Below are 13,294 nucleotides of genomic sequence, written 5' to 3'. Positions count from 1 at the left end.
TAATAATAGACTTACTTAACGACTATTGCTTGGAGTATACTTGCAAAGCGGAAAATTTCTACTTATTTGATCTCAATATAATTCAGAGAGTTATCAAAATAATTTTTTGTGTGAGTCAGTGCTTATCAGGTCTTTTAGGCAAAGACTAATATATTTAAACATAAAAACAAACGAGAAAACATTTAATTTTAAGAACAGAGTTCCGATTTTCACTAGTGAAGTTTCAAACCAATAAAACAACGATCTAGAGTTTATTTCTAGAAGGGAAAGTAGTTGGTTTTCCTTCCAACATATTTTTTATATTGATGATACCTCGTAAATTCATTGAATTTGAAATAAAATCTCTGAATTTGGGTGTCAAAACCACTCCGGTTCGTCGCTGGCCATCTCTATAGTTATCAAAGCAATAAAAATATTTTCCCAGCAAACGAGTTCCTCAAAAATTCTGGAACACAATGACAATAGCTGCCTCTATAGTTATAAGCAAAGCAGGCACCGTGTCTGGCCAGTGCTTGAGTGATGCTCATGCCGCGAAGTGATGTGCTTAAAAAGTCACAAGGTGACTTCAAGGTAGACGGCTGCCAGCAGGCTCTATATAAGTAAAACAGGCACCGTGTCTGGCCAGTGCTTGGGTGACGCTCACGCTGCGAAGCTGCCTCTATATAAGAAAAGCAGGCAGCCTGCCTGGCCAGTGCTTCCACACCACTGAGATAGGCCAAAAAGTATGTTCACACTTAAGTGTTTTAACGAAGTATGAAGGTATTTGAGAATTGATGATTGATAACCAGAGATCTTACTGGCATCGTTGGAATATCAGAAAAATCAGTGGAAACAATTTTGAAAGATCATTGAGCCTAAGAAAAGAGAGAGCAGGTTTGGTTCCCATTTCACTTAATTATTTTAAATATCCCGCCGCATTGACGTCTGTGAAATAATGCTTTCCCACTACTAGAATGCAATGAAACATATTATTACTGACGATGAGTCTTGGATCTATGCTTAAGATCCGGAAACAGACAATCAATTGGATGAATATCGTGGCAAAGGCTAGCCGAACTCGAAAAAACCAGGTCAAAGCTCGTTTATTGAGGTGTGGTGCACTCTAAACTCCTTCCGACCGGCCAAACTGTCAACAAGAAATACTATTTGAGTGTTATGCGTCGTTTTTGCGAAGTTATTCGTAAAGAAGAAGCCGTAATAATACACCGTCGCATACTACATTGATTCTTCATGAGTTTTTGGCCAAATTTTGAAACAATATCGTGCCGCAACTACCGTATTTGCCTGATTTAGCTCCGTGTGATTTTGGGCTATTGAGTAAACTCAAACGACAGCTCCGAGAAAACCGTTTTGAGTCTACTAAAGACATTAAAAATGAATTGCGACGCGCTTTGAAAGATATTACGGAAATTGACTTTAACAACTGTGTCAAGCACGACATAGATTTTGACGAATAAATTAATCATTTTAAAATTATGAACCAAATCTTAGTACTTTTTGCTTTTAGTACTACATTCGGGGTTGGTAAAAAACGAATATTTTGTCCGCTTGGTACTCTAAAAAATAGGCTTTTAGACACCTCTACGAAAATCTCTTCAATGATATATAGTATAATATAGATGTACATACTTATATATATTCTATATAAAACTGAATAAATGAATATCTATATATGTATATTTGTTTTTGTAAAATATTGAATATAATATTAATCGATGGCATTGAACTTTAAATTAATTGAAATTAAAGAGAAATTATTATAATTAATTTTTTTAATTATGTCCAAAATAAATTATTATTTTTGTACATATCATTATATATATAATATATGTATGTAGACATATGTACTGTTATTTACATGATTAGTACACGTATAAACTATTATTGTCGCCACGTTGCCGTAGTTCCCCAAGCATATATTGATAATCTTCTAAAAATTAATATATTCGATTAAATCAAAACAAATCTATAAATATATATATACGAGAATTTGTATGCATAATTTCAATATTTTACATACAAACACATGTATACTCGGCTCTGTGTTTACATACACTCATGCATGACTTCAGCGCGAAGAGTTTTTCCGATATCGCTCGATTCGGTCAGAAGCTAAGCAATTGCAGCGAACGTGAATGAAACATGCAAGTGATTAAATTTTAAATTTCTTTTCATGTTTTTGCTCATTTTTCTCTTTAACCATATTATAATCACTCGCAATTATTGCTACATACATATGGGTATGTGAACGAAATTTTGAAAATCGAGCAGAAGCTGTTGATCAGTTGCTTTTCGACACTCTGCGCACATGGATCGCTTTGTAACGTCGTGATTGTTGTCAAAATTTGCTGCATTCGTTTCAATTTCTTTTTTCTGTGAAAATTTAACATTTTGCAAATAATTAATTAATTAAATAAGAAAAAACAATATTATATTGGCATGAATAGCATGTCTGTGTGTTTGTGCGCGTGCGTGTAGACAAAATTTGTTGCAATGATTTACGAGAGTTCTTATGACAGCGGTCGTCTGCCGTACAAACCGGATTTGGCACGTGGCTATTGGAGCAAATCCAGCGACTTTATATTTACCGGCATCAGCTTGGCTTTTCGCTTAGACGTCTTCTCCATGGCTTGGATTGTATTCACATATGCTGGTTGTGAGTAAATATGTCTAAAGCAAAGTTATGAGAAAAGCGCTCAACGTAAAATAATTATGTACATATATTGAGTGGCAGCATAACTAACTGCGCATAATTGTTGTTTGTGTTGTGCAGTTTTTATTTTTTTGTCAACAAAAATAAAAACAAACTTTTCTGTGTGCGTTTCATTGCATTTTTGAAAAACAATTTATTTTTAGGCGTTTCCGTAATACTGTATATCGGAGCTTTATTCCTATTTGTTGTTCCACTTTTCGTAATGCAATCGTTTCTGGGCCAATTTTCGAGCAGTGGCTTCATATCGGCATTTCGCATAGCGCCACTCTTTAAGGGTGAGTATTTTTAATTTAAAAATTTATGGAGATATTCGCTGTTGCAAAAGTTAAGTATATTAAGTGCCATTAATTATTTACATTAAGAGTAGTAATTAGTTGATAAGAGAAGCATATACATATTAAGGTTAAAAGGCCGAAAAAAGTGAATTTCCCAGAATTTTTTCCCAGGGAACTTTTGAATTTATTGGTCCAAAAACTGGTGCACATATTAGTAAAAATATTTTTTTGGAAAAGAATTACAGCTAATCTCCGGGAGAGAGAAAAAAATCGATTTTTGACCAAAATTTCGGTCTTAAATAAAAAAAAAAAAAATATCAGTGAGAAAAAAATCTTCTAACAAATATATTTAAGAAGCTCGTGTTAAAATTTGAGACTAATCGGCTTAGCTGTTTTCGAGTAATGTTGGTCACCAACTTTGAAAACACCATTTTGAGAAAAACTTGCACTTCCAAGCACTCTGAAAAGCCTTTTCAAATTTGCATGTTACTTCGAAAGTATTCACTGATATTTTTGATGTGAATATGAATTTTTTTGTATGTATTCTTAAATATATGTACACTAAGAAAATAAAATAAAAAAATCGATTTTTTGAAAAATATAACTGAATATAACCCCTTAATTATTTACATTAAGACTAATTAATTAATTAGATAATATATTAGTTAGTAAGTCCTCTTTCAACACTGTCAATTAATTTCAGCTATTTAAAGCAAAACTGTTTTTAAACTCTGAGTCAGAAATTTATACATATATTTGTTATTCATTATAATTCCTCCACAATTATTTGCAAGAATAGAGCAGAATAGTATAGTAATAGAATTAAAATTATTCTGTTCTAAAAAAGAAATATTTGAAACTCAAAAAAATATTTTAATCTCAAAAATGTACTAATTTTTAATACTCAGGAATTGGCTACATTAGTCTGGCTGTGAATTTGGGTGTGCTCACTTATTATAGCGTTTTTGCTGCCGTACCATTACTATATTTAATACACTCACTGCGACCAACGTTACCCTGGAGCTGTGAGGGCATCAAGCATTGGTCATACAATTTTACGGAAAACGAAGTGCGACATGTAAGTAAAAAAAAATTGTAAAAAACTTGTTCGATTTTTTTTTTTCAAAAACTTTATTAAATACTAAATAAAATATTCAACTTCATAGAAATATATATACAAGCAAAAATAACTAAAGTTACACACTTAGTATACTAGTTAATCAACTATCAAACATTTTTTTCACTATTCGTTTTAAAGTACTGGTTAGGATATGTTAGGATACACTAGGTGAATTTCACGACAAACATATAGATAAATAAATGAGAATTTCACTGGGCCAATGGTCTATTGTGCCGACAAGCATACACACCAGTTCTGGTCGTCAGTGAGCACACAGAATACCACAAAAAAAGTAATAATTTTGTGGAGCATACACTTTTCTATAAAATCTAAGAAACGAGGTAGGGATATTTTTTCAAGTAGTTTTAAGCGTGATTTGAATCGTGTTGGCTGTTATATCTTCCCGTTACAATAGAGAGCTCATACTTGGGTAAACTTTTTACTACTAAAGGTCATTTTGATAGTACCAAGCGGAAAAGTTATAAGCTTTTCTGACTACTAACACCCACCCTAATGGATGCACTATATATATATATATATATTTATTAATTTAATTTCAGCTTTGCCATATTCTATCAAATGACACACTGCCACCAAAGAAAACTTATTTTTGGAGTGTAGTGCACCAAATACCATCGAACTTATTTTTAAAGTAATGCTTATCAAATATTATGATTATAGAAAGAATTGGCGTAAAAGTACCATATTTTCGAACACATTTTTCAGTTCTCGTTTTAATCACATGAAACTATTTGAACCGCAAAGCGAGGGTTTCTATATCTCTTGGGAGGTGCTGCTTTGCACTTTGCTCACATGGTCACTCATAGCGGCCATATTCTACAAATGCAACAGCCTTGAAAAGGTGGCTATAAATTTTCATTGTTTGTTAAAAAATATTTTTATAAATATATTTTTTTAATTTTACAGCTGAGCACCGTGCTGCGCTACAGCATATTTACTGCCATCATCCTGCTATTAATTGCTGTGATACGCTTCGCCTTGGTACCGCAAAATCCTTGGCTTTCGCTATTTGATTTCTTTTTACCGAGTTGGGATAGGCAACTGGAAAGCTTTGCCTCTGTGGGGATATTCGTGATATCAGCCTTTGGCGCCGGTTGGGGTACCATCATATCCCTGGCCAGTTTCAATAAATTCAAAACGAAAATTACACAAAATAGTTGGATTGTTTGTTTTGGGCAAATGTTAGTATTTTTCTGCTTCGGGTATATTGTCTATGTGACTGACATTTTTTATGATGGTGAGTTTAAGGTGGATTAGTGGCCGATACACATTTTATATACACTTTATATATACCGTTCTGAGTATTTAACAAAACCAATTGCAGAAATCAGAGAAGCATATAACAGTAAAGAGCCAGATGCATGGGTGTACATAAGCAAGTTTTGGGTATTATTTCTCTCCACCGGCAGCGTGATGGCGGAAATGTCGTGGTCGAATCTATGGTGTATTTTATATTACGCAATGCTGTTCTTAACGGCGCTAATCACAATTGTATGTAGAATTTAGTATAATTAATTTCGAAATTCAAATAATTTTAATTTTATTTCAACAGAGCATTAGCTTGCTTTCAACACTGCAGAGCATTTTTGACGAATTCGAAGGATATCGCACGCGTAAAACGGAAGTGTCGCTCATAGTTATTGGCCTTTTGGGCATATGCTCATTATACACGTGCTCCAATGTAAGCTAGTTCTTGCTGCTAAATTTTAAACAAACTTATTTTGTTAATCGACATTTTTTCATTTTTTTTCTAATCATAAATTTTGCAGAAAGGTGTCTTCTTACATGTGATCTTCTCGAATGACACGGTCGTCACGCAAACCGCGCTCAATCTCTTACTATTTTTCGTTGTATTGTGGGTTTACGGGCGTGTGCGTTTTCAGCGCGATCTCGAGTTTATGTTAAGTCAAAGCTTCAGCACATGCAAGATCTATGTGTTGCGATTTGTGTCGCCACTGTGCCTGATAGCGCTTTTGGTATGCACTTTTTATTTGCTTTAATTTCTCTGGATAATGTTTAGTATTCAAATATTTTTTAGCTCGCAGCGATTTTCATTTCCGTTCTTTACCACTATTTGGGCACAACGGTTGTACAAATAGCTGCGCTGCTATTTATTGTGCTGCCCTGGCTGTATGTACCCGGTTACATGACATATATTATGCTACAAACGACTGGCACTTTTAAGACGCGCTTCAAACGCTGCTGCCGCCCCATGGACTGGTATCCCGTGGAGTTAGAGGACCGACAACGTTACGAGCAAACAATGCGCAATACGGATATGACGCATCAATTGCATGAACTGGAGGAAGAAACCATGACATAGCTAAGAATTTGTTTGAGTTTAGCTACAAATGTGATTTTTTATAGAAAATTTGTTATATTTTGCACTGAATATGATTTATTTAAATATGAAAAAATATATATGTTTTTAAACATGACCAAAATAGTAAATTTAGTTTCGAGAATTTTGGAGGATTTGAATGTGTTATATAAGAAATTTGAAAAAAAAAATGAAAGATTTTTCTTGATTCGATATTCAAAAAAAGGTATTCAAAAATATTTCCCAAAATTTTTTTTCCAAAAGTAAGATTATTTTCGAAGTTATAGCCGTTTTAGGGTGGGACCGGTAAACTTTAAATGAGTATTAATCGAAATTATTTTTTTGACGTAGTCATCTCAAATTTTGCTCAACCGTTTCCTTTGATAAAAATGTTTGTTGTTCTTTAACGCGATAGCCTCAAATTTTGGAAAATTTCAGTTGTAATTATTTTTAAAAAAATCTAAAAAGTAAAAAAAAGCACATAGAAAAGCAATTTTGTTTGTTTTCTCTGTTTTTTGTATTGTATTTTTTTTTCCTTTAGCGAAGATCAATCCGATAGCGTCATCTTCATCAATGAAGATTTTTTTCAATTTGTTTGTGTTAGAGCACTACAAGGATTGGAAACATGTCAACCAGGAAGGTTGATTTTTTTTGGCATTTTCCACTCCTTCATTCTGTAATTCGAAGATTTTTTAAGTTTTTTAATTATTTTACTTTTTCTAAATGTCAATAAAAATCATAAAAAACTATATAATTTTTATTATTTTAATATTTTTTATCTTAGTTAGAAAACAATCTCACATTTAGTTATCTAGGCCAGAAGAACCACATTGGTAAAGGGGCATTAGTAACTTTCCCACTATGCCAGCGGAAAATTGTGGAACTCGACCAACCATCAGTGAGTGTCACATGGGATGGACCTACACGTTAGAAAATATGACTTGTTTTTATTAAAAAAATTGGTAATTTTGCAATTTTTAAGATCTTTTGTATGAAGAAAAAGGGCAAAATACACTTTTCGCTTCGTAAGTCTAACCAGAAAATACTTGGCATATGGAGATCGAACATCACACGAACATAAAAAAAGGTGCTAACAAACTAGGAAAAGAAGTTTTTATAGATCGGCTTGCGGTCACAGTTTAAGTGAACTCACTTAAATTTGATCCTGAGTGCATAGTATAGTCATTAGTCTTAAAAATGTGTTTATACTCATCACGTTGTCTTATCAAGTTTATTGGTCATCAAATTTCCTGGTAATCACCAAGTTTTATATGACAGACAACAACAGTGAAATTTAAATTTAATTATTGTTTTTCAAATAAATTTTCTTATAATTTGAAAATACGGTTATGAAGTCGACCAACGTCACGTTCACCGATAGTTATTCTGTCGCACAAACTGAACCAATCTACATACATACATATATACAAGTATGTATGTAGGCATATATTGTACACACACTACAAACATTACTGTGAACAAATTCACTGACAACACGCGATAATTGAGTCTTGAGCATATTTTATTATTATTTTTTAGTTCGTGCTTATATGTGTATGTATGTATTAGCACAAAAACAGGTATTTTGATTCATTACTTCCCAGAATAACAACAAAAGTTGTCCAATGCCCTCTGAGCGCATTTAAGAATGCATTGACTTTGTATTATCATAATAATACAATTCACAAGAACTCAATGTGCCATTGCAAATTTGACTCTTGATAATATTTTGTCGCTCATAGCAGAGAGCAGATAAGCATTTAAAAATAAATTTAAAGGATCGTTAAATGATCGCTGTTGCTTAATTTTTCGTGTGTTCTTTAAAAAAATTAATTTAAAAAAGTCCAATTTGAACAAATTTGGTACTGGCGGTGCATCCAACAGCTTAGTGCTTATATCTAAGGGTATACATATCTACTTAGCGCTTGTTAGGTTTGTCTCCACAATTTAAGGTTTATATGTACATACATATTTATATACATACATATGTCGCATGTAGGAAAGCTTTCTTGAGTTTAACCGATATAAGAGAGCATATACAAGCTTAAAGAAAGTTTCGAACGGCTAATGGCTTTTAAAAGAAGTCCTTGAGTGTAAGGATACCTTTCGAGAACTTGTGAAGTCAGCTCATTCATAAATCAATAATGAAACAGTTTATGTTACATTATTGCTTTATTTTAATAATTTTCAAATTCTTCATAATATCCCTTTCTACATTCATCAGTAATGGTTATAAACAGCCGAAAGGCTTATAATGAACATTTCATTAATAAAGCAAGTATTAATTTGTAGTTCAGTGTAATAATTTAATTTACAAAAAACTGTTATTAGTCTATTAGTCAGTCACTCATTAAGCACATTAATTTTCTGTAATTATATGTATGTATCTATAATCTCGTAAGAGATGTCTAAGCCAATTAAGAATCATTATATGTATGATACCAAAAATTCCGGCTAGACACGTAGTGGAGCTTAAAAGTCTGGCGTCTATTGTGGATCTAACATTATAATATTGGACATACATCCCCATCAAATTCGAACCGGACACCCTTCATATCCAAAACATTAACCAAAAAGGCTTGAGTTGATCCATATCAGATATTAATATCCACTACTATCTGTCTGATTCCAACCATGCTCATATAAAACGTTGTTTCTTCAACGTTTTCCATGTAATAGTCATAAACTGAGGTAGATGGATGAAACGCAGGAGTCAAGTCCGGGTAGTTTTTGATCAGATCGTATATTTTTAAGATTTTTTTCATTTTTACAAATCAAAATTAATTTTACTTTTCTTTTTTTATTAATTATTTTTTTTAATTGTTTTTTGCTATAAATTACCACTAATTTAAATGAATAGTTTCCATGTGTGGCCGGCTTAAATGACTGCTGATGCTACGTTTTTGTTTTTTATACGGTAAGCTTAATGTTTTCAGTTGTTTTCACAATTTGTTTGTGATGTTTGTTCTGTTTGCCAACAAAATAGTGCGTAGACACGAATTAATGCAATTAAAAACAAAGCAAGTAAGGAGTAAGTATGTTAGGATTGAACCAGATGTTAAGTTCCTCGCATATTCACTAGTATGGGCGCAAAGACTAATGAATTATTGAAATCAAAAATGGCTTCTCCGGCAACATCCGCAAAAAATTGCAGTAATAGACCACGATAAATAATTTTTGAAACCGAAAAATATCGTAGGAGGGTGAAACTTTTTGGAAACGAAAGATTAATTTACGGCGATCTAAGGTCGCGAAGGGTAGCGGAGTGATCGAATTTAGCTCGATTTTCCGCAAAACTACGGGTTCTATAGAAAAAAGGTTTGGGGCAATATTGTAGGTAATGAAAATATCTATAACTTTTGTTTAATGTTTTTTTTCACATAAGCCCAAAATTTATGTGAAAATTCAAATATCCAAGATTTTAGGTTTTTTACTTTTATTTTGTAAAAAAAAAATATTTTTTATAGCTTTTGCATAAATTTTGTTTTCATAAAACCTCAAAATTTATGGGAAAATTTTAAATAACCGAGCTTTTAAGTTTTTTATTTTTATTTTGTAAAAAAACTTATTTCACGAAATTTTTTGTAAACTTGCCTTTTTATGTCCCAAACTCACGGTATTTTTCTATTATTTAAAATATTAAATAGGTAACCTTATTTCGACTTAAATCGAACAAGCCATTTTTAATCCAAATTCTTACGTGAAAATAACAGAAGTTTTTAAAAAGTCAATATGTTTTATGCTTGTTGAAATCTCAGAAATCTAGAAATATATACTTTACTATGGTGTGTTTCGTCAGAAAATGCAAAAAAGACGCTAAAAACACATTTTTGTATGCCTACAGTGAAACCCAGTAAATTGCTTTACGAAAAATCTCAAACATTTTGAGGTACCTAGGCGGGCTGGGTACTTAAAGGAGTCTGCTTAAGTGTTTCAATGCGAGTACTAAACCAAAAAATACTAGTTATTTAGATAGATTTGGTATTTAAGTGGTAGGTACTTAAGGAGTTTTACTGTTACTCTTCGAAAATAACCTCACAAAAGTTCAAAACAGTAAATTTTGTTCGATGCTGATGCATTGAGCATTCACCGTTTTTTAAATGCTTATCAGTTTACCGAAAAAATGTGCAATAACAACAATTGTAATTATAATCAACATGCAAATTATTAAAGTGAGGGATCAGTGATGTTCTATAATACATATATTGTATTAATTATATTACATGCGTACATATATACATATTAATTTTATATGTGTTTTCTCTGCACTCTGTTGCTAATGTCGCTCTCATTTCAATGTAAATTTTATTTCCCTATCTTTTACATACATATGTATATATCTGTAATCGTATGCAAATTATTTAAAATATGTATGTACGTGAGTTTCACATAATTATTGTACATACTCAAATAAAAGCACTCACTGCTATGCATTTGAGTAAATAAACAATGTCGAGTAATCATTCAGCCTCTCATGCACTTGGCATTCAAATAAGTATCGTTTTACTTCGTCATTCAAAGTACTTGCGATAATAAATATATAATACTGTTTGCATAATTAAATATTTGGTAAAAATAATTTAGGAATGTTCATGATAAGCAATGGAAATTGCAATTTAATCGTACCACTTGACGAGGTCTCTCAAATCCAATCGGAGCTGCGGTTTGCATCAAGTAATTTCACCAAACTTAAGCTACACATTAATGTGCTTTCGGTGGATTTTTTTCATTTACCACAATAATGTTAGATGCGATATATGTATGTATATATTTTTTGGGCAATAAATAAAATCTCAGCTGTTCTAATCTATCAGCTTTGATATATACCATCATTTCTTATGTCATTTATTATTAGTACCAATTACTCTGACTCAATCTTTCCTTAGAAAATTCCTCAGAAGACTCGGAAGTGATATTATTGATGATGCATTCCGGTTTCTATGTAAATTGTATCTTTATTGTACCGTAGCTGTCGTATTATACCTATTTTGTTGATAGAGGATTATATTATTCCTTAATCACCCATAACTTAACATATTTTTCTATCCGTTCTCTATCTTTTGCAGATTTGCAATACTTTTACGGTATATAATTTGAACATTTCCGGTCTTCTGATGCAATTATATATGATGATATGATATGAAAAAGCAAAATATTTTTTATATCATTAAGGGGTAGACATAGTTGCAAATTTTGAAAAATAGTTTATGAGTTACAACCACTGTTCCGTTTATCCGCCTTATTCTCCAAACAAAATTTTTCCGATCATCATGAATTTGCCTGTTCTGTATATAACTTTTCATAGGAACCAATAAAGACCAAAATTGTGAAAAGTGAATATGTCCGCAGATAGCGTATGTGTTGCGATTACCTGGTTAAATGATTCATCCACTGTTAGAGACGTCAGTTGTACTTAAGTGGCATTTCCGATCTTTCTATGCATTATGCCATTGTATTGGTATGCTCTTAAAACGAAATGGAATTGCAAATTAATCGGATGATTTTGAAATTACGCTGTAATGAGTTTACGTAACTCGGTTTGTACTCAGCAGAAGTTTTGCATTTATACACATACTAACATAAGTGTGCTCTAGTCTTAAACTCAAAACACATCTGCCCTTTACTCCGCTCAACCGTAGTGATAAATATATACATTTAATTTCTGTAGATTAATTTATAATTAAAGCTGAATACTCTCGTACACATACATACATATGTTCCATCATTTATATTAGATATGCGAACAACTGCATTATAATTAAATGGTTTCATCTGATAATCCATATTTGATGCGCAAATTCATTATTCATAAGGCCTTACTGTAAATGGCTGCATTACAAAACGAAAGCACACTTACTGACATAATTCCACAAAGGGGTATGTACATATGTATGTAAAATGTGAAATTTTTATGTTCTAAACTACTTTGTACGCAGACTATTTTTCCGCTGCTAAAAAACTGATCTGATTTTCAACGATCATTACAAGATCTCAATTTCCTTATATTGGTCCAAAATGAAGCAAAAAATTTTTTTAAAATATCACTTACCCAAATTAACTATAATTACCCGGTGCTTTTTTGTCCCAGTGCATAGCTCAACACGAGCGCGCAACTTTTCAAGGTTGTATCTACAAAACTATTACTCTGATTAATTTGCGAATTTAGGACAAGACGGCATAGAATGAAATTAATCCGATCTGTTTAGGATTAGTTATTTTTTCGTCCAGTTTTGGTTTTATTTGGACAATTAATACCTAGTTCTATACCAGAATTTCTTCTATTCGGTTATTGTTATTGTTTCACCGCATTCTACCTTTATGATATGCGAGCACACGTAGAGATGCAAATCGAGTAGAATTGCTCTGCGCGTCATTACATTGTTACTATTTTCAAAATGTGACAGTGAACACTCAGATATACTCCAGTATTCTGTTTTTTTATACTCTTACAACCAGTTTCTACAGAGTATTATAGTTTTGTTCACATAATGGTTATAAGTATCACCTAAAACTGGACGAAATGTTCGAATTTAAAAGTTTTGATCTGGGAACAAATAGAGAAATACCTGGAAATCCTTCCACACCCCATTTCAACGCCCTCACTTAGGAGAAAGAATAATTTTGGCGATTTTGTCTTCAAAAACCGGAAATTTTGGACACATTTTTAATTTTATAAAATTCTGTGTAAATCCAAAATTTAAATTTCTTTAATACAAATATGCCCCATGCGATTCTACAAATTTCTGCATTTTTATATTTTCTCTACAACCAGTAGTTTAGAAGTTATAAGTATTTTTGTATTCGGCGGCTGCTTGCTACATGATCCTGGTCGCCTGGTAGAAATT

General features: G+C 32.2%; 1 protein-coding gene across 1 annotated transcript; it reads left to right on the top strand.

Moving 5' to 3' along the window:
- The first annotated feature begins 103 nt into the window (after window positions 1-103).
- LOC105231175 (sodium-dependent neutral amino acid transporter SLC6A17) lies at window positions 104-6,580 on the top strand. The gene is made up of 10 exons (XM_011212331.4): window positions 104-2,656; window positions 2,857-2,988; window positions 3,897-4,066; window positions 4,669-4,760; window positions 4,835-4,970; window positions 5,036-5,366; window positions 5,454-5,620; window positions 5,682-5,810; window positions 5,899-6,105; window positions 6,168-6,580. The coding sequence occupies exons 1-10, from the start codon at window positions 2,494-2,496 to the stop codon at window positions 6,450-6,452; spliced, it is 1,812 nt and encodes a 603-aa protein (XP_011210633.2). The 5' UTR covers window positions 104-2,493; the 3' UTR covers window positions 6,453-6,580.
- Window positions 6,581-13,294: the final 6,714 nt, after the last annotated feature.

The sequence above is a fragment of the Bactrocera dorsalis genome, chromosome 1, assembly GCF_023373825.1.
Source record: "Bactrocera dorsalis isolate Fly_Bdor chromosome 1, ASM2337382v1, whole genome shotgun sequence".
NCBI lineage: Eukaryota > Metazoa > Arthropoda > Insecta > Diptera > Tephritidae > Bactrocera > Bactrocera dorsalis.
Note: the sequence above shows the minus strand (reverse complement) of the source record. Positions and strands in the feature narration are given on the sequence as shown.